The sequence below is a fragment of the Micropterus salmoides genome, unplaced genomic scaffold (assembly GCF_014851395.1).
Source record: "Micropterus salmoides isolate LMB-PRFRI ecotype aquatic unplaced genomic scaffold, ASM1485139v1 Ms_hic_scaffold_11, whole genome shotgun sequence".
NCBI classification, from domain to species: domain Eukaryota; kingdom Metazoa; phylum Chordata; class Actinopteri; order Centrarchiformes; family Centrarchidae; genus Micropterus; species Micropterus salmoides.
In genome coordinates, this window is record NW_024040152.1 from 11,708,577 (window position 1) to 11,729,524 (window position 20,948).

The 20,948-nt window shown below is 38.5% G+C and overlaps 1 protein-coding gene across 1 annotated transcript in view; it reads right to left on the reverse strand.

Moving 5' to 3' along the window:
• Nucleotides 1-1,870: 1,870 nt before the first annotated feature.
• Nucleotides 1,871-20,948, reverse strand: part of LOC119897292 (glutamate receptor ionotropic, kainate 3) — a 103,558-nt gene continuing 84,480 nt past the window's right edge. Inside the window, exons 11-16 of the mRNA XM_038710896.1 lie at nt 17,691-17,914; nt 12,706-12,824; nt 7,424-7,641; nt 3,391-3,616; nt 2,913-3,163; nt 1,871-2,205 (exon numbers count right to left, since the gene is read on the reverse strand). Of these exons, the coding sequence (XP_038566824.1) occupies nt 2,011-2,205; nt 2,913-3,163; nt 3,391-3,616; nt 7,424-7,641; nt 12,706-12,824; nt 17,691-17,914 (1,233 nt within the window). The 3' untranslated portion in view covers nt 1,871-2,010. The remainder of the gene's footprint in view (nt 2,206-2,912; nt 3,164-3,390; nt 3,617-7,423; nt 7,642-12,705; nt 12,825-17,690; nt 17,915-20,948) is intronic.

Consider the following 20,948-nt stretch of genomic DNA (forward strand, 5'->3'; position numbering starts at 1 on the left):
AGGGAATCGATAAACAATTATACAGTGAATCTCTAACCAAACCAATGCTAAGTTTTACAGATTGGAGTTTCTTTGAATCATAGATAGTTACAATTTTTTTTTTGTCTCGACGTTGCAACAACATAAACCTCACAGAGGTTTGCTGTTAGTTCAGCTCCCAGGTGAGCTGACAGCAGCTCACAGACTCCTTGAATCTTCCTACGGCATGTACATTTTCAATAGGTATTAAAGTCAACATGAACACACAAAATCATCATCATCATCTGTCTTCTGTCTATTCACCACATGGTAATGGATTTACTCTGTCCACATTAGGTAATTAAACAAAAAAAGCTTGTGACTTTCAAGTCTGAGATAACCTTCAAGATGTTTTCATATTTAAACCAAATCCTTGTCCATTAAATGCTCAAGATGCAAAACAATCAACTTCCTGACAAAAAGCCTTGAGATCACGCATGAAAAATGAATCAAAAATGTGTACTTCGGACATTCAGTGGTCCTGTAGCCACATATGGACAAAGTCAAGTATTTAGTTGGAAATGTCACAATTAAATGCACTCAAAAACGCATTTTAGTTTTAAGGTCACAGTCTCTTACCTTTTGACTTACATTTTTTTAGTAAACTAAGATTAACACAGAAGTACCTGATCCAATGCCTTCCAACTCAGTCTATAAATGTGTGTTTTTAAAGAGTACACACATGCTGCCATTTCATCAAAGGTGAGCACAAACTTTTGAAATTGGTTCAAATAATTTCTCAGTATTTCCATGATTATCCTTTTGGTATTTACACAGGACCAAGGTTTTGTTTCAATAAAAACATTTTATCAGGAAATTGATCTTTTTTTCCCCATATGATTGTTTTACATTACAGTGTACAATATTTGAGGTGAGGTGGTTCGCAAAACCAGCAAATACGATGCCATGACTGCCAAATACAATTAACTTTGGATACATATTACCCTGCATGGTTGGAAAAACTGATCTCTTAATAGTCCTGTTTAAACCACTCCAATTTACTTTGCACTGAACACAAAGTAAGTGCTCCCTAAAAAGCTTAGTGAGGAGAAACTGCCCATATTGTCCTATAAATAGTTCTGTTGAATGGTCAGATCTTTGGCAATTTAACTGATTCAAATTCAATAATGTACAAAATGATTTTAACATAAAATGTACTTCTGGTCCATACTGGAATCTTTTAACAAAGACATCTCCCTATTCCAGCTTTGCTTTGCGTGAATGATTAATTGCTTCTATGTAAGAATATTGTTAATTTCACATGAAAACTTCAACAAACATATATTTGCTGTTGAACGGTCATATCTCGATGTGGGTTTCCACCAGTAACAATTCTGCAGATACTGAATTAGTATTCTTACAGGTTATCATGTGTGTCCCTGACAACCATGCTTTCAAAAGATCATGATTCAGAGATAACCATTCAAGCAAGGACAACATGTTTGAGGTAACATTATTTTCCGCAGTCAAAGGCCATTCAGGAGCAAATCAACAGGACAAAGGTATGTACTTGATAATTTTAATGTGTTGCAAAACTGATCTCCAAAACTGATCTCATCCTTGCCCTCCATGTATATTTGCCATTTATTGCCATTCTTAACAAAGCCTTTATTCTTTCTTCAGTCCATTTTTTCTAAAAAAAAAAAAAAAAACTCTTTTCACTGATTGAGGATTCCTCGATTGACGTGTATATTGTGTTTTTGTGTTGCGCACGTAAACATCAGACTTGAAACGGATTATGTGGGTATACTGTTTTCCCAGAACCTCCCGTAACAATTTCTTTTACCTCTTGTGGTTTGGAATACAGTGGTTAATGTTGTCATACCTGTGTGGCTGATGCTGCCATTTTGAGTTGCCCATGTTTTGTTAGTGTCCCCATGTCACTGTGGTTAACGGTGAATCTGGTGATCCCGTCAATGCCATTGTCTCTAGTCTCTGGCACGACCCCTGACACGTTGCTCAGGAGGTTTTTGGCCTGGGGGGAACACATTGTCACGGGAACACGGGAGTCATCCCAGTGCTGCAGCTCATGTTGTCCTTTCCTGGGAGTCGTCGGTCGTTGTAAGCGTGCATGTTGATCACTGCATCTGTCTTCACCATGACTGGAGGCTGAGGCTTGTGTTTCACCCGCCTCTCGCAGGTGAACGACAGTCTGATCTCGTCCACCATGGCACTGCACAAAGACCTCTGGGCAAAAATGGGGATACGGGGAGGGGAGCAAGAAGGAGAAGAGGGGAAAGGGACGGGGGGTAAATGCCTTAGCTTTAAATTTTTCTGACAGCAGAGAGTGTCTACAGAGCACATAACGCATTAGAACATAACATTCATGCTGTGTTGCTGCTGGTGTGTGTATGTGTGCATAAGCGTCCATGGCTGTCAGCAATGTCAACCTGCACCACCACATGTAGACTGTGCACAGTTCATTATTCCTGCAGTGTCAGAAAGAGGGAACAAGTATGGCACATGAGCATGCAATACACTTACTCCTCACTTAGCATGACTCAAATTAGTGATTTACAACATTCATGCTATTCTGACGTCTCCAATGACTAATAATGGATTAATTCTCTATGCTCCAATTTGCAGTTATGCCCGTTAAAATAAGTAAATGTTGGGGTGTTATGGCCAAGTACACCTAGGGATTAGCCGAAGGCATGCAAATCCTTTTATAACATGTTTGAACTAAAAGCCATGAATAGAGCACTGCTTTGAGGCTATGTGGAATAAGCATCATAACAAAATGGGCATGGTTAGCAACTTCTTTTAAAATTCGGAAGGAAATAAACTGAAATCCTAGTTAAGTGTAATTAAATTAGTGTTAGATTAATTTTCCATCCATCTAAACCACAGAATAAAAATTTAATTAGGAAAATGTGATTTATGGGGACATATACCTGCTCACGTTCTGCAGTCTTCCTCAGCTTGTAGATGAATTCAGCAATTGCCACAAAAACAGACAGCACTAGGCCAGATGCCAGCACAATGAATATACCACCCAGGTTCTGGATACCCATGGGGCCTGTCTCGCGACGTTCTTCATCCAAACAGCTGCTCCCACTCCACCACTTCTCCTTCAGCATGTGTAGGCGCCCATCCTCCAAGATGCTTAGGATTGCTATGGTGATTTTGTCCCTGTATGGGGAGCCTGGAAGCAACATAAGGCCTGTTTTACTTTGGAAGACACGCCAGCTGGATTCTGTGATAATAAGGTTCATAAACACGTTGTGGCATACTGTTTGACTGGTAGCTAAAAAGAAATACACATCTAAAAGCAATCCTTCACCCCCATCCTTCAAAAGGCAAACTTATAAAAAGGGCTTGTTTATTTCTTGGCAGCCTCAGATGTATTCTCTGGCCATTCGCAGGTCTTACCGAGGGGAGTGCCAATGCCATAGCCTTTGCTGTCGATGATCCCTCCCACCTGCGTCAGGTTACAGTTGCTCCTAGTGATGTAATCGATAGTTGTGGACTCCATAATGAGGGCATAGTCAGACTTCAGCACCCTCTGAATCCCATCCTCAATAGACTTCACCAGTGATGTGCTTGGCTTACTGCTCATAAAGGCCCACATCTTCTCAAAAGTAGAAACCTTAGATTTCTGTACAGGATGGAAAGAGCCAGTTAAAAAATATATGCCTTTGAACCTCATTTGAACAGTCTTCTTGGCAGCAGGCAAGGAAAAAGTGGTTGAAAAATATACAATACTTCTAACTCTAAAAGGTTGAGCTTGCACAAAATGACTTTCAAACATTATAGCCCAAGGTGTTGAAGCTAAATTTACTGCTAACCATGAAATCTTGCTAGTCCCTCTTTAGCTCTGATGAATGGCAAAATAACTTTACACCTATGGGGATTTTCTTTTAAGCTAGAATAGAAAATGTCAAAGATGACACATATAGTATTTGTTCATTAAAAGCATGCAAGAATACAGATTCTTTAGCCAGTGTCCAGGTAGATTTAAATGATTACCCCTACAGATCTCTATTGTCACAGGATTAAAGGACAGTAAATTGAAGCTTTGCGCACATCTATTCTCATATGTACTACTGATGCAGCAATAATAGAATGCCTCTCCATTAGTCTTGCATCAGGCTATGTGGTATTTCATGCAATTTTATATGAGGTCACATTTATGCCATGTCTAATCAGAGATAATTACTGTCTAAAGACTATAAGCCATTTCCAATTGTGAAAGATGCTATTATAAGAAGCCCTCCATTATGTGAAACTACAGTAAAAGCAAATTCATTGTTGCTTAAAACTGATATATGATAGTCTGATATTAAAACTTAAAAGTACCAATTAGGATGTATAGCAAGTGTTGCCAAGTTGGCATCTTTGTCAGTAGATTTAGAGATTTATTTATTTTTTTTACCTCCCAGGTGATTTCAGAAAGAAAATGGACCATATGGCAACTACGTACAGCTGATGGTGGTTTGCATTACAACAGTGTTTTTGCATGTGATGTATTTCAAAAAGGTCTCATGATAAAGAATGCTTCCCTATTGATTTCTTGTCTCTGCTAAAAGTGCAAAATGGCATACAACTGCATCCAGTAATTTCCTTCCACCTTTTAACAGTAGATGAATGCTACTTTCCTTGCAAGCAGTTGACTTGCTTATGTGTGCCCTTCAATGCTCTCAATACAATGTGCAATTAAACAAAACAACAGCTCTTCATAAGAGGGCTTTCAAGTGACGTGACAACCTTTTCACAAACAGTGGATACAAACCTCTGATTATGTTTCTAATGCAATGTGTTTTTTTCAGCAGTATAGTAATGGCATTGCAGTGTTTCCCACTGGATTTTAAGAGACAATGGTGGGTGGGCCTCAGACCCTCTCACCGGAAGAAGATTTTGTACATTTTAAAGTTAAATGCATTAATGTGGTGCAAAATTAAGAGGCTATCTATGAAGAACTTTGTATGCTTGTAATGATGTTGTGCTCTAATAAACTATTTGATCATAAACCCATTGTATAGCTGTAAATGGTGATGATGAAACAGCAACACAAGTCAACAAAGTTTTTCCAGAAACCCTAAATCAAAGAATAGAAAATAGAATAAGTTTTATTGTCTGTGAAGATTCTCAGTCATCCAGGTCATAGTTATCCAACAACAGTTAAAGTCAAGGGCAACTGGACTTGGTTGAAGATACTGGTATCTTCAACCAAGTCCAGGTTTTATTGTTTTTTTAAACTTTCTTAAATTACACATGTAATATATTTTATACTTTCTGTGAATCTAATCCAATTAATCTTATTTCCATACTTTATAGACGCCTTATTATGAAAACCGCGCGTTGTCACATGTGTATCCCCGCGCTAAATTCGTTAAGTCCGACCCAATTTGATAAATAATGTTGTATGTGGTTCTTGTATCACGCAACATGAAGACTTCACAGCCTCTCTTCAGGTAGGACTCTCATACTGCAACACTTGTCTTTGTAAAGAAAGAAAATGACAGGATAAAGTCGCTAACCTGCCTGTCAGCTCGCACTGGGCTGTTACAGTGGATTTACCATAAAGGCTCGAATACGTGTGCACTCCAAATTTAGGCGCGGCTAGCTTAATTGCCGTCTCACAAACAGACTGTTAACGTTACCGTAGTTACCTCAAAAGAATAGTGGTTGTCTCGAGTCGGATGCCAAAGTGTGTGAGCTTACAGCAGTGCCCACAAAACACAACTTTAGAGGTCTGAAATGTTATGAGATGTGTAAAAATATTTTCGGTTCTTCTGAAACTATGGCGGAGCAAATTAGACTATGGCGGGGTCACCATGGTCTCGTTAATTAATGGGAAACACTGCATCATCAATTGGAACAGTATTTAGCAAAGTCTTCTTATCAGAGTACCTGGTCATTAAAACTTAAATTTGCTTGCTGTTGAATTATTTCATGTATTTAGATGAAGTTTTTTGTAGTTCAGGATGCATATTTAGAGGTGTACAGTATATCTGAGGTGTATGAGGGGGGACAACTACAGTATAGTGGGTTTTGTAGAAATGTCTACACCAATCAAATATCTCATGAAGGTGAAGGAAACAGTGAATCAGATCAGAAATCACAAAGAAATTGGAATAAAAAGCATACAAGCAAAGATGTGTCACTAGTGAATTTTGCCACAATCCACAGCCACAATACTAAGACTCTGGGCATGTATTCTTGTTTCACTGTCACAGAACCACACCTGGCTCATAACTATCCATCTGCTATCTGGTGGCTAGTTATTTGAGTGAACTCTTTTAGCTTTTAGCATGTAACCGTAACATTTAGTGAAAACCAGCCAGTTCCAAACATTTGCAAAGCCCTTTAACTACTCCCGGTCTCCTCAATATTTATCATGCTTCCTTGCCTCATTGAGTCGATATCATTAGGCACGTCTGTAAGAGCAAGAGGCACCTGAACCATGCAACTCTGATGAGGTAATTAAACACTTGTGTCTCCTAGTTATAAAGCTATAATCACAAATACGATCAAAGTACACGGCATGATCTAAAATAACTTTCTTTTACATAGCTGTTTAGCTAATTTCTTTTCAAATGTCAACGAGTTGAGTTGGATCCAGGTGCAGTAATTATGATTACAGGACATTTCACATTCATGGGATGCAATGCAAAAAGTAAGCAATTTTGTGATTAGTAACTAAATACTTTCTGTTTTAAGAAACACAATTAAACGTACACAATATCAGCAGAAACTCTGAACCTAACTGAATAATCAAAGCTGGGGGATTCAATATACACACTGGTTGGCAGACAATATTTTCAGCTCAACTACAAATTTTGAGGGGCATAAAAACTGGGGTAGACAAATGCCCTGGAAGGATCCGTATTTTGCTTTCTTGCTATTGAAAGTCATAAACTTATGGACTGTCTTCAATAGAAATGTGCAGTGTTTTCATTTTCTTACTCTGAGAAACTGTAACTCTGTTACATGTGTTATTCAGCACTGCAGCAGCAGCAGCAGCATCTAAAGCGAAGCTCAAAATAATAAAATAAAGTCAAAGACCCCGCAGGCAAACACTGAAACTTTGGAATAAAAAAATCGTTATGGAGGAACACTTCAAACACTGTAGAGAAGTGAAGAAGCTTGAGTATTTGCCTTTGCTGTGGGAATTAAGATCTAAAAAAAGGGAGAAAAATATATACTATATATATACTGTATTAAAAAAAACTCGATTCAACATCTTGCCTCATTTCTTTACACAAATTATTATTACTGTACATGTTTGTACTCAACATGCTTCAACTACACTATGACTGTGTTCACATTGAAAAATACACGATGAAATAAATTTCAGTGACTATACCTTCACAATTTGATCTAACTTGTATTTTTAAAATATGACACTTAATAAAAATTAGCTTGACCCAATCATAACTAGTCTTTATTGTGTATACAATACCTTGAAGAAAGACATGGTTGCGCCATCTTTGACCACACCATACTCAATCTTGGTCTGCTTAGCGATGTCATCGGCTGAGTCCACAGGCGAGTCCATTCTCTCCACAGTGAGAAAAGCTGCTAAATTAGCTGTATAGGATGATATAATGATCAGTGTGAAGAACCACCAGATCCCACCGATGATCCTGGTTGACAGGGCTTTGGGCATCAGTTCTGAGCCTGTATGCAACACAAAGTGAGAGAGTATTAAGCAGTTAACTAGATAAAGTTGTACCTGCCAACACTAACTGAATTAAACAAATGCAGAAACATGATCACTTCCGTTTTTGTTAATTAGCCTGCAAATGTTTTTGGCAGTGCCACTGGTGTTGATCAAGGTACTGTCAGTGAGGAAACAGAAAATGAAGCCAGTTTGGCAGTTTAGCCACTCTCTAAGCTAAGAATTCAGATTAGGCAGATCAAACCAGGTATAAAAGCCTTTTTCAGTTCATGTAAGCCTTTACAGTTGACAGCAATAACTTTTACTATACTCCAAACACTACAAACTCCACACGGTTGTTGCAGATGACTACCATTTTTGGTTTGAGATCTAACTTACATCAATAACAACAACAACAACAACATGTGTTTAAATTGAAACTTTAATATATAGCTTTTGATGGGGGGATATAAAAACTATCCCCCACATGTAATTGTATTATTTCTAGAATGGCATTGTTTATATCCTGTATTTGCTGTCATTACCACTATAACATGGAAGATAGCTTTTGTACAATTCAAACAAGAGCCAGATTCATACTCTGCAATTAGGCAACTGTAATCACACTTAACAGCTTTCTACTGCTAAAGCACTGCCGGCATGAAGTCACCAATTTAGATTTATCAATTCATTACACTACAGTGTCTGTTAATCAAGTAGTACAAAGGTATTTTTTTGACATATCACATGCAGTTCACACAACTATAATTCCAACTATGTTCCTATTATGTAATTTCATAGCTCATTAGGTTTACTGGATGTACACACTGATGTATTTTGTGAACAAATGATAGCTGTTGGTATAAAAAATAGAAAAAGAGAAATCAAGTTATAATACCTAGCCAGACTAATGTAAACCTCTGCATCAACCTTGACTTTGAGTGGTCCTCGGCTGAATAATACTATGTTTACAATGGCTCACTGACTGGTGTTAAAGTTACTTTATATCTCATCTCTGACAACCTTTAAAATACCCTTGTGCTTTGAGCACTCTGTTACTTTACTGTGAAGATTTATGAGGGCAATTCTAAAGAGTAACAAGCCCACAGAAGGGGGGCAGAGTGGTCAGCTCTTTAACCTCTTCCACCAAATTTGATTGGATTTGTCCTTTGTGGTTTGACAAAGACGCTACATGGTTACAAACAAGGGAAGACAGTAGCATCCTTCAATTTACTATGACTTCACAGACGGGAGATCCAGATGCATTCTCTGGTTGCACTAAAAATGAAGTGAAGCAACGGGTAACTCAATTGAATCCCACACTATAAAGTGCTGTTGTCAGCAGGGAACAGTATATGGCGCTGCATCAGAACACTCTAATAAATACAAAAAGCAGATCAGTCATATGGTGCCAGGGAAATAAACTGGTGTCAATATGCCATACATTTCCTTGAGGAAGGACTCATGTCTTGTAATCCAAGGAAATATAATTGTTTGTACAGGGGAGATTATAGGCTTACTGATACTAGTTCAGTAACCAAAACACAATGAATGCTGTAAATAGCTGTTTAAGACTATACATATTACTAGAAAACACTAAAGTGCAAATATCACTATGGGATTCGTGTTGTGACAAAATAGACATGTTTAATTGTGTGACCAGGTTCAAGAATTTGCTTGTAATCCAAAACAAATAAAGCCTTAAGTCATATTATTTATGTGCTTTGCAAAGTCAATGAACAAGATAAAAGCAAAAGTACAAAAGCTGTTAAATGAACAAAATACCTGCTAAAAGAGCTTTAAATGACTCAATAGCAGAACTATCTTATATAGAGCAAAGCCTTCAGTCTTTATGCTAGGCTAATTCCTGGATCCAGCTCCATGCGTAGCATTAACTGAGAGATATGAGTGTTTGATCTTCTCATCGAACTCTCTGAAAGAAGATGAATAAGCCCATTTCCAGAGCTATTTTGTCTTACAACATTATATCTGTTGGAAAACAAGCAATGAAGTAGTTATTGTTGGCTACATACCATTAAGCTAATGCAGCCTAGCAAACATTAGCTCATCACAACTCTCAATCGCCAACATTTTATAAACATCTAGCAGTAACAAACAACTATTTGCCATGTCTTATTGTCTATTTATCAGTTTACGCAGGAGCAAAAATGCAAATGTAATTGTGAATATGAGGTACTTTAGCTTTTACTTGTAGCTGAGGTCGTGGAAAACCTCACTCGGGTCTGTTTGTACGCTTTTATAATGTTGCAAAGATACCACTGCTAAATTGTTTTTAAAAAAATTATATATTGCACACTTGAATGTAAATAAGCTACGATCAATATTGGTGATGTTCATTTATAAAAGGGTAATTTCTCAGGAGATGATTATTTGTTAATAATATTAACAAATAGCCTTGATTCTTTTAGTTGGGTTCTGCAAAAAACTGTGCTGTTGCATTTTTAACTCTGTTTGGATTTGTTTTATCATCCACTCTCATGATTTATATATCAAGGTGAACATGGAGATTTGGGACTTTACGTGTCTATTCTATGTTTCAAAGTTCCTCTGTAATGCATAAATATTCTTAGTTAACCACCACTCAGGCAAACTGTCAATGGTTTTAGACTTAATGTTGGCTGAGGATGTGACAATTCAAGTCACTTATTTCTTGTGTGTGAGCGCCTTCTCTCAACATCTAAATCTGCATACAAAAAGGGAGTTAGAATAGATGCACTATGTCTATAGCCACTACTAACACTACAGCGAACATTCCTTAAGAGGAGATCATGAAGAAGTCACCCTGACACTGCTATTCTCCTTTGAATAAATTAATTTGGATCTAATCATGCTTTTTGAAATGTCAGTCTGGGGGGAAAAGCTGATCTCTGTGGATTCATAGTGCATTGTACTACACATGATGCTCCAATTTTCTGGAGGTTTTGTTCCCACTGGCAGCGCCTCACCTTAACATGAGAGAACTAGGCTTTCCCATGAGAATGATTACGTGCACTTAATATTCTCTCTGTGGAGTCATCGCCCAAAAACTCCCTTTCAGAGCTTGAAGCTTTTACTAGTCATTAATTGCTTTTAAAAAATGACACTTGTTTATTCCATGGCAAGTAAAACTTCATCTGAATCTCAAGAAGGGGCAAAGTCACAACTCCAGTCTCTTAACCACCAACAAAATGCCACCACAGATTAGTTCCACTTGCATTAAGAACCAAACAATGAAAACAATATTTTAGGCTTTAAACCATGCATCTTAGTAATATTTAGAGTAGAAATATATTTTACAAAATAAAGAAATGATGTCAGTGAGAATGAGAGAATTGGGAATAAGTCAACTCATAAATCAAACATACTTTCAAAAAATATTTTATATGCGGAAACCAATTTACGGGAATGATCAGACATATGTTTGTTGTGAGCAAAAGCCTACTGAGACCCCCAGGAACGCATATGAAGTACACAAAGTGTTTGCTTTTGCACCTCCTCGTATTTTGTGTTCTTTGTGTTGTCTATGACACCTCCCTCCCACAGACAGGCTGGTAGATTTTATTTATTTTTTTTTTTGGATCTCCTCAAACACGTCCATTTGCATTTTAAACATGTCAAGGAAATGGCTTCCGTCTCAGCTGCTGTCACTGTGTTTGCCAGACAAGCAGGGGATGTCTGTTTATGTGACACAGACAAAATACACCTCGCTGCTGCAGATACCACCATGCAGCATGTGTTACAAGGTACTGTAGCACAAATGAGTGTCAAGGAAAGCCAGAATTGGACTGTCAATTTTAAACTCAGACAAATGTTGTTTAAGATCATTGTCAAGATGTTTTTGAACACACTCCTTTTAAAAATCTTAAATCTTGTAGAAATATTCTTATTCTTATTATTCTTATTATTATTATCATTATTAGCAACACAGAAAAAATTGAATTTTAACAGCAGCAGCTTCAGTTAACTATTGTAAATATGAGACACACTAGAGCTCGGGCATTGACAGACACACTGTGAGCCATGATATGAATTATAATGGGGAATACTTCCCTGTTTAGTTTAATAACATGTGCTACTAACTAGCTCATTTTGTTTTGATTCTCTCTCTCCTCTCCTTCCTGGTACGCTGGAGCTACACCCATAGACTGCATCGGTAAATTGGCAGAGCTGCTATGCAGTCTAACAAGAGTGCTGCCGAGCTTCTGTGCTTAATGAATTGCTGAATGTGTTTGCCGTCCTTACGGGCAAAGATCCACTGCCGAGTCTCACGAAGCCTCCTTGATTTGTCTCGTTACATTGAGGTTAAACATTTTATTACTTGGGTCTTTTTCCTCCACAGTTGACTTCATTATGCTATTTCTGGGCCTTCATTTGCTTACCTATCCCTTTAAGGGACACCTAGCAAGTGAAAACCTATTTGTATCCCTTTGATTTTTCATTCAAAAGGTAGAATAAAATCTGCAGTGGGAGGTTTAGTAATACATGTTAGGTTCATGTGCTGGAAGAAGAAAGAGGTTATTTTACTGAGTGGGTTCAAAATTATACATTAGCATTAAACAAGACTGCAGTGACATTTAACTGGTAGGCTACTTGTTGGACAGTTACACGTGAGACATATGTATTCTCCACAGCAGGTCGTTCTCAGTGCAAGTTGTACAGCGCTGAATACATCACACTAGCTAGCCCTAGCATGGCTGACAGCTGGCATTTGTCAGACATGTTCCTGAACTTACCCTTTTCGCACCAACACTCAGAAAGCTCCTCAGCAGGGCCAACGACTGCGTTATGAGGAAATAAATGCAGCAATGTTTTCCATCCTTAGCTGACAATCTCTGACAAGTGCTTGGCACGTCCTCTTCCCTTTTTAAACAGCAGGTAGGTGACAACAGCTTTCCTTTGTCATGTTAGACTGAGCTCTGAGGTTGTTCTTGACAGGTAAATGTCTTATGAAACAGTCACGAAATGGAAATCATGGAGCTTGTCAGTTAAAGAGGCAGAAAGTGGGAGCTAGCAGTGCACAGGAAAAGGGGGGTGGTTTGATAGTATTGTTTTTGACAGGGAAGAGGATATGTGCGCCACCATACCTTGTTGCATTAAGGAACCGACTCCAAACCAGAAGCTGTTGAGGAGAGTGAAGTTGTTTTCCACCACATCTGATCCAGGGTTACAAGGATGGGCGTCATACCATTCATATGGGCTGAACCTGGAAAAGAGGCACGAAGTTGGAAAGCTGTTTTCAGAACTTTTATGGGTTATGAGATCTGAGAAAATGCAAGGGTGGTATCACATCACCTTTATCCTTCTTGAACAGCATTCCCTCCTCAAAAACTGAATCATATTAGCATGCAAGCTATTTTGAGAGTTTCAGCTATTTTCGAGTTCCGCCTTTGGTTTGGAGTAACAAAACTATTAATGACTGCGCTAGTGCAGCAGCTCTACAAAGCAGTACAGAATTTTTGGCCACTTGGCAGCAGCAGAGCAATCTGTACATGCAACCTTGGCAAGTCTTATAAAGTTGTTGTGGCAAATATGTTAGCTAACAGTTGCCTTTTTACAGATCCAGCAAATGCAGAGCAACACTCACTAAAATGGAGTCGTGTTTCTGGCTGACTGATAAGTCAAATATTCACTCTCCTTTCAGCTCTGTTTTGGTCTCCACCTACTCCTAAGAAAAATATATGTCTCTTTAGCGGCAACATGCTCTTTTATGTTCACCCATTAGTTTCTAACTAGGGCTGAACGATTTGGGGAAAAGATTTTTCTGCCAGATATTGCAATAACAATTCATGTTGTTTTTCTAAAGTTTAGCTTAGGTTCAATATTCACTGTCAGTCTATTTTTGACGGAAGGCGCATTGAACAGCACAGAGCAGATGAACCTGGTAGGAAGTCAGACACAGAACGGCATAGAGAATATGGTTGATTTTCAAAATAAAATGCCCTGTGCAGACTCCCGATCATGTATCAACAATTAACACAGTTAAAACAGACATAAAAATAAACAATTTAACTATGTAGCCTACTTAACTATGGTAGAAGCACAAAAATCAAGGACAGCTGAACAACTTAACAAAATCTAAACAAGTCAGCAAAATCAGGCAGGCAAAACACTCTTATTCTGAAATGCTCCATATGGGAAATGTAACCTGCGGAGAACCATGAAAAACTGGAAACAGAGAGCTGTTATCCATAGTTGAAGGACAACAAAGGACAAATTACCAACATGCCAACATTGTAGGGCAGGCTAAACGCTCCGCTACTGAAACACTTAACTGTGAGTTGACACCGCTGCCTGTATCTGTTCGCCTGACGCCATTATCTGACGTTTTCCTCTAGTTACGTTTGTTGTTATAAAATGTACACACCCTGTGCTCTGATTGGTGAGTGGGACCGTAACAGGAAGCAAGGTTGATGGGAGCTGTAACAAAAGGGACCCAAAACCTTAAAGTGAACAATGTGGCTACCCATACATACATTTTAAGTTATTTATATGCAGCAGTTTCACTGGTTTTATCGTTATCTATTATTAAATGTCACATGGAAACATTTAAAAATAAAGTAGTCCTGGTTTAGCTGTACCTTTAGAAATTTCCTCAACAATTTCTTATATGCTTTGTGCTTAAAGTGACCAATGAGGCTCAAAAATATAATTTTTTAGAGGGTATAATGTCATGTTTGAGAATGTGAGGTATAAAGATGCCTCGTAAAGTCCCATAAAACCACAAAGCATACATCTTTCCATATCTCTGCCATTTAGTGTGGCACCTGCTGAAAATGCTGCACACCTTTATTGCACAAGTAATTCTTAGAGGCAGATGCTGAGATAAAACATGCTAAATGTCACTACTTTAACCTTTTAAAACATATTTATATAATGTGAAAAAATATTTTTCTGTCTCTTACCTTCTCTTTATTCTGGGTGTTCTGCTAAGTAGCATTGGATACCTTATACTCCAGATAGTATCTCCTCAAAATGTGGCATATCTGTTACTTTGATGAGATATAAAAGAAAATGCTAATGACCAGAAACCACATAAGTAACTAAAATGGTCCACAACACTGGAACTCATAATGGTGAGTCCTCAAGTGCATTTTCTTAGTTCTGACTGACATTAGTGAGAATACTCTAGAATGATTTGAGTGAAATGTATATTGTTCAAAATATAGATACACTTCAATCTACATGCAAGACATATTTTTTAATGTCAGCAGTCTATTTTAATCAGACACTGAACACGACTGGTGGTCAATCGTGAAAGAGTCTTTTCCCGCCGTCATTCAAGTATTTCTCATCATGTTTAGGCAGCCAGACATCTGAACTGAAAAGGACTTGTCAAATATACTCACTAGTGTTTTATCTCAAAAGTGCTTCTCTTAACATTCACAACTCATGTGCCCTTCATAACATTTTGCAGGCCTTGTCCAGCTCTTGTATAAATGTGGTGCTACCTACCATTCTAATAAATTCAGGCTCATTTTGTTTACTATAATGTTAAAGGGAAAGACACGGTCACATAATATGTGATAGTGGAGATGCGTGGGAAATAGGAGAGGCACATACGAACTACACATGAACTGGACTTAAACAGGCCACAAATCAAAGCAAAAGAAATGTCTTCTTTACACTATTTGGGTGAAATTTCCACACAGACATTGTGACAGTGCTGATTCAATTCCCCTGGTTCTCTGCAAATTTCTAAAAAGGTTGTGCTGGCAAGCAGAGCCATAAGCTTGCTTAAAGCTGTTTCCTGAACAACCCAATACAAAACTGCCTGCTAAACAACACTATTAGCTAAAGGCCAAGAGTATAGCCTACACACAGGAGGTGGTCTGGAAACAGCTTGACAGCCACACAAACGCAAACACATAAAGCGAAATATTAGATTGAATTTGCAACTACTTTAGACCAATGATGCAACAGGTACGGTCATCTAATGTTTAACTACTTAATATTCAAATATTCTGCATTATTTGGTATATGTTAAGTGGTAAGATTTAAATACCACTGAAAAGAGAAGTTTACCCCTTCGTCTACAAGTAAATGTAATCAAAGATTAATTATAGAAACACAAAGTGTTACTATTTAAGTTATTTATAATGTATTACAAAGGTTTTTAGTTAGGCATATTAGCAATCTTTTTGGTTGCCCAAACTGATTTAATGTGTTGGAGTTAGGCCTATTTGAAGAGCAACATGTTTAACCTACATTTGCCTTTTTGCTTTAACCTACCTTCTAAGCCTGCAGAACTGATTGTCTGTTGTGTTTGTGTTTACAGCTGTTCGAAGTGAGGCAGAGTCTACTAGCAGCAGAGGAAGTGGCGTTGTAGATATGCGTCACAATGGATCTGATGTCGTATGAGGAAGATAGCAGCTTTGAGGGGGTGTCACGATGGATAGTGTGACCCCCAAGCCAGGAGCTCACCGACCTGTTGCATGCTGCAGACAAGGCTGCAAGCTAATCCAAAGTACAAAGCATCACAGGCGTCTGTAGAATGGATGATGTTCTGACAGCCACCACCAGATGAGTCAGAGGTGGACAGACATTTTGTCCCGCAGTGCAGCATTTGATATGTTTTGTGAATGGTTTATAAACCATAAACTTTTTATCAACATGTGCCTCGTTAATGAATTCCTCATGTTCCTCCTAAATTCATGTCCCTGATTAGTGTAGGCCAATAGCATGAATACGACATGTAACATATCACATGAATATAATCTTCAGTAAGTGCAGTATTTATTTAATACAGGATTATTAATTATACATCATTATTATTATTATTATGGAGGGGTTTACCCAAGCCTGTATTAAGGCCCAGGGTGACCAATAGCGACAGATCTATCAACCAATCACATGTGATTGATGATTGGTCATTTGTTTCATCCAATGAATGAGAAGTCAGGTCAGTGTGCTGCTGCTGCTGCTGCTGCTTTTCATATAAGTAGAGCCTCTCATTACATCCTTTAAAATCCTTGGTTTAAGGTATAGGCAGTTTTTTCACAGGCACATATACATTACAGTATATTTACATGTAATCTATCTCTGGACTAAAATGTCTCTTTGGACAAATAAATATAAGGTACCTTGCAACATAACCTGATTATTATGGTGCAGCAGAGCTTTTGAAAGTGTTTTCTGCTTTAAATTGTTGGTAATGCCTTGACACCTTTGTCCAGCATTTAAAATTGCCTACTTAAGTAGCCCTCTTATTGTTTACCGCTGTCTGTCTTATGCTAAGATGATGCACTTTTAGGAATGCAGCTTTTCAACTATCTAGGCCGGCCTCCAAAAAACTGATGCAACAATTTAAGATGATTTTGTACTTATGTGAAGCCACTCCAGAATCTGTTTGGTCTCACAACAACGAATGAGGAGTGCAGCTGTTTGCTCTCAAGCCCAAGAACTCCTTTCAGTGCCCGCTTTTCTAAAACTTCCTCAAGCACCACTTTGCATGAGAAGCAGCAGGAAGTACTGACAATGATACTAACAGGATATTCATCATATTCATGACCAAAAAATAATTGTAAACAAGTGAGATACTTTTCAGCCAATCAAACAGATAATCTCCATCCATAATAATTTTATGACTTATTACTGCCAGGAATTTAATTTTTCTATGTAAATGCTGATGATCAACTATAAATAGCCTCTTCAGATGAAATGCCACATCAGGTGTGTAAATTTTTTTCTTTGTACTGAAAATATGATAATTAGAGAAGTTATAATTTTTTCCTTCAGCAAGTATTTCATCTTTTTAAACGATCATTTTAAGGTGCACCGTTTAAAACAGCATTGCCAATTCCAAAGACATTGCACAGGAAACAAGAAATTGCACACAGAATGTGACTTTGCAACTCAACTAAAGGTTTTTTCTATTCCTCCGCCCACTGCTGAGCTGTAGAGAGCCCATGTAGACATAACTGCCTTGATCACTACCCAGCAGCTAACACAGTATGAGAAATGGGCTGGTATACTCTAATCGCAGCCTGCAATGATAACCAAGTAAATTACTATTGAAAGACCTCATGGAAAATGTATGAAGTACTGATGGGACAAATTGTATGAAACATACCTGGCAATGACAAACAGGACACAGCTAACACCCAGGTAGGCCAAGAGGATGTAGACCCAGATGTCAGGAGTCATGGGGTTCAAGAAGGAGAAGAAGCCGTTATTGGTGGTATTGGGTTTCCGATAGAGGATGCTGATACCCATACTCATGAAGGGCTTGGAGAAGTCGATGACCTTTTCACGCATGTAGGTGATGGTGAGAGGAGCAACTGCCAAGTCTGCTCTCTGTAGTGGAAAAAAGAAATACATAAATGGACAAATTTTCTGATTCCTATTTTCATATTGACAGTGATTTTTTTTTTTTAACTAGCAAGCTAGCGTGGCTTTAGAGGTGGCAGTATACAATCATGGTACACAGAGGATGGATCCAAATGTTTTTTGTTGAGTCTCTCCAGGACCACCAGGGGGTTGACATTTGTGGCTTTTAGTGATATGTCTTGACAGCCATTGGATGAACTACCATGAAGTTTGCCGGTACGGTAAACCATGGTAAAATTTCTGACGGTTATTATTACCGTACACATTTTAATTACCATGATAACCGAGTACGCTATTATAATCTCACGGCAAACACTGCCCAGCGTCTCCCAGAAAAAGGCGCCCATGCGTAGAATGCATCATAGGCTTGTTTGGGTCAATGACAACACGGTGGAAGACAACGCTGCGGAGATTTTTCAGTCAATCGTATTTTAGTTTTTATGAGAGCGCTGAGGGAAACCTGATTGAAGAAAATGACCTTATAGTGAACGTAGGGTGAGTTAACTTTTAGCTTTGGTTTGTCTCTGACTTGCTAACAGCTTGTAAACTGAAGCTCTCAGTGTTTGCTGCTCTTGTAAAAACGCTACACGTTGTTCTGCTGCTGTGTGCGTCGTGTGTCGGCAGAGTCTATTCGCCCACTGCACGTGATAACACGTTATGCAGTTTAGTCAACCAACCAGCATATCTAGAAACGCTACAGACTCATCTGTATTTACGTCAGTTTTTGGGCTCATTGCAGTTACTATCACTGTCTTCTAAAGACTTATTTGTTTTCATGTAATTGTCCACGGGGTCATTGTATTACCTATTTAATATTAAATATTAAATCTTGATAATGCACATTTAGATGATTTTCATATGTTTACAAAAGGTATTTGCTGTTATTTTATTTTTTATGCAAACAAAATGGCAATTGTATTTGTAGTTTTCAATATAAAACTTGTTGAAATGGTTTCAGTGTGTGTATCAGTACATTTTAATCTTTTTTGGCACATTTTTACAATACCGTGATGATACTGATAACCGTGATAATTTTGGTCACTATAATTGTGATGTGAAATTTTCATACCATTTCATCCCTACTAGTGTCATTAGAATCACATACCACACCATATAGTATTATGCAATGGACATGGCTGGGCATTAGAGAGAAGATGCAGTCACCTATTATGTATTAAATATTTAGAAGGTTACCATTTAAATTGGCGGCCCCCACAACTCCCCTGCACCATGTCTGGACAGGAGGTTAATGAAACCAGCTGCTTGGTTCACGCTAGGATACCTCTTGCCGCCAAGAAACAGCACAACTTTTCTCCCTACATACTGAGCGCTGAGAGAGGAACATTCAGCAATTCACAGTACATCATTTTCAGCAGGTAAAATGAGATCTCATGTTTGTGTTGGATCTTTATGCAAAGCCATTAAACCTAACCCTGCTGGAATTAAATCAGCTCATCCCAGAAACACACATAACCTTAATAAGATCAAAAGAAAACGATCTGACTGGTGCAAACATGTCCTTCCCTCTTGTGAACTGGAGTATTGTATGGCATCTTATTGTTTTTTAACACCTTAAAACATTTGGTTTTTTTACTATAAATCCTCAGTTTCTAGACCATAAGGCTGTTCTTAACATGAATTTAACTTTCCCTATGGCTTCGACAATTCTCCCCACAGATGCATGTGATAACTACCACGTGGCAGTAAACAAAGGTCAGAAAGTTAACATTTCCACTTTGAATGTGGCACTACGGATTACGCACTCCCGTGTTCAGCACCATGGTGGCTAAATACATGGTGGCCTCTGAAGAGATGGAAAGATGGGAAAACCGGTGCATCCTGCAGTGCATCTGCTGTCTCTCTTAAACTATTCAAATTTGTACATCACATACTGCTCCCTCTGTTCTTTGCTGCCAACTGCCGCTTTGAACCAACCTGCCACTCAGCCGGAAGATCAACCAGCATGCGTTTCCAGACATCCCTACGGTGGGCTAATATACATGCTGCATGTCCTTGTTCTGCTTACTGCTTAGGCACACAGACTGGGCACAAGCAAGATAACCTGATAGTGCCCTGCTGCGTGCCACATGGCTGAGTGTTATCTGGGTTTGCAGATGGTGGGCTTAGTGGTGTTCTCCCTCTGGACCTCCTCACCTGATGACAGCCTGGAGGATTCATGAAGTTACAGCTAACATTATCCATGCATTTCAAAACTACTGACTGAACTGAACATACTTAGCATTATTAAAGTGAGCTGTTTCTTAATCTGTTTTTTTCTGTGAAACGATTAAAGACAGCATATGGCATTAGTACATTTGCTTCAGCGCTAAACATATAGAAATTAGATGCTAGTGCTTACAACCAATGCGTGTTATCCCTCAACGAACATTACTATGCTATACGGTCTTTATTTGCATTTTACAGCTTGTTCTTTTTATGAATATTTAGAGAAAATTCAAGAGCAAACTTTTCTCTGGTGGAATGTGTTGCAATTGCAGAAGCACAATTTGCTGAATTATGCAATGGTTGCCGCAGACAACAGACAGCAATTTTTGCTATAGGGATGGTGAGGGAATATATAAATGTCTGATTGGCCACTTGTATGCTGTACATGCATTTACAAAACCTGTGGTGAGGAATGAATGCACAGCGTGACACACAGTGCACAACAGTATAGATGTGTCTGAACACTCCTTATATAACATAGTCTCTTATCAAAATATACAAAGGGTTGATGATGAAGCATATGCGATGTAATCAAGAAATTGTTGCTTTGCATAAGAAGCCCTTTCAGAGCATGATGGCCGGGAACTGTGATTTACTCAAGGGTGCTTTGGCAGGGGAGACAGACATGTTTGCTGTTGAGGCAGTTGAACTTTTGCCCTTGCAGCCATAGGTCAACCACTCTCACCACTAGGTCATCCTACTGTCTCAGATAACAATCACAGTTGTCCATCCACTTCCAGTCACATGTCCCGGTTACCAAAAAGTCGCGTGGCTT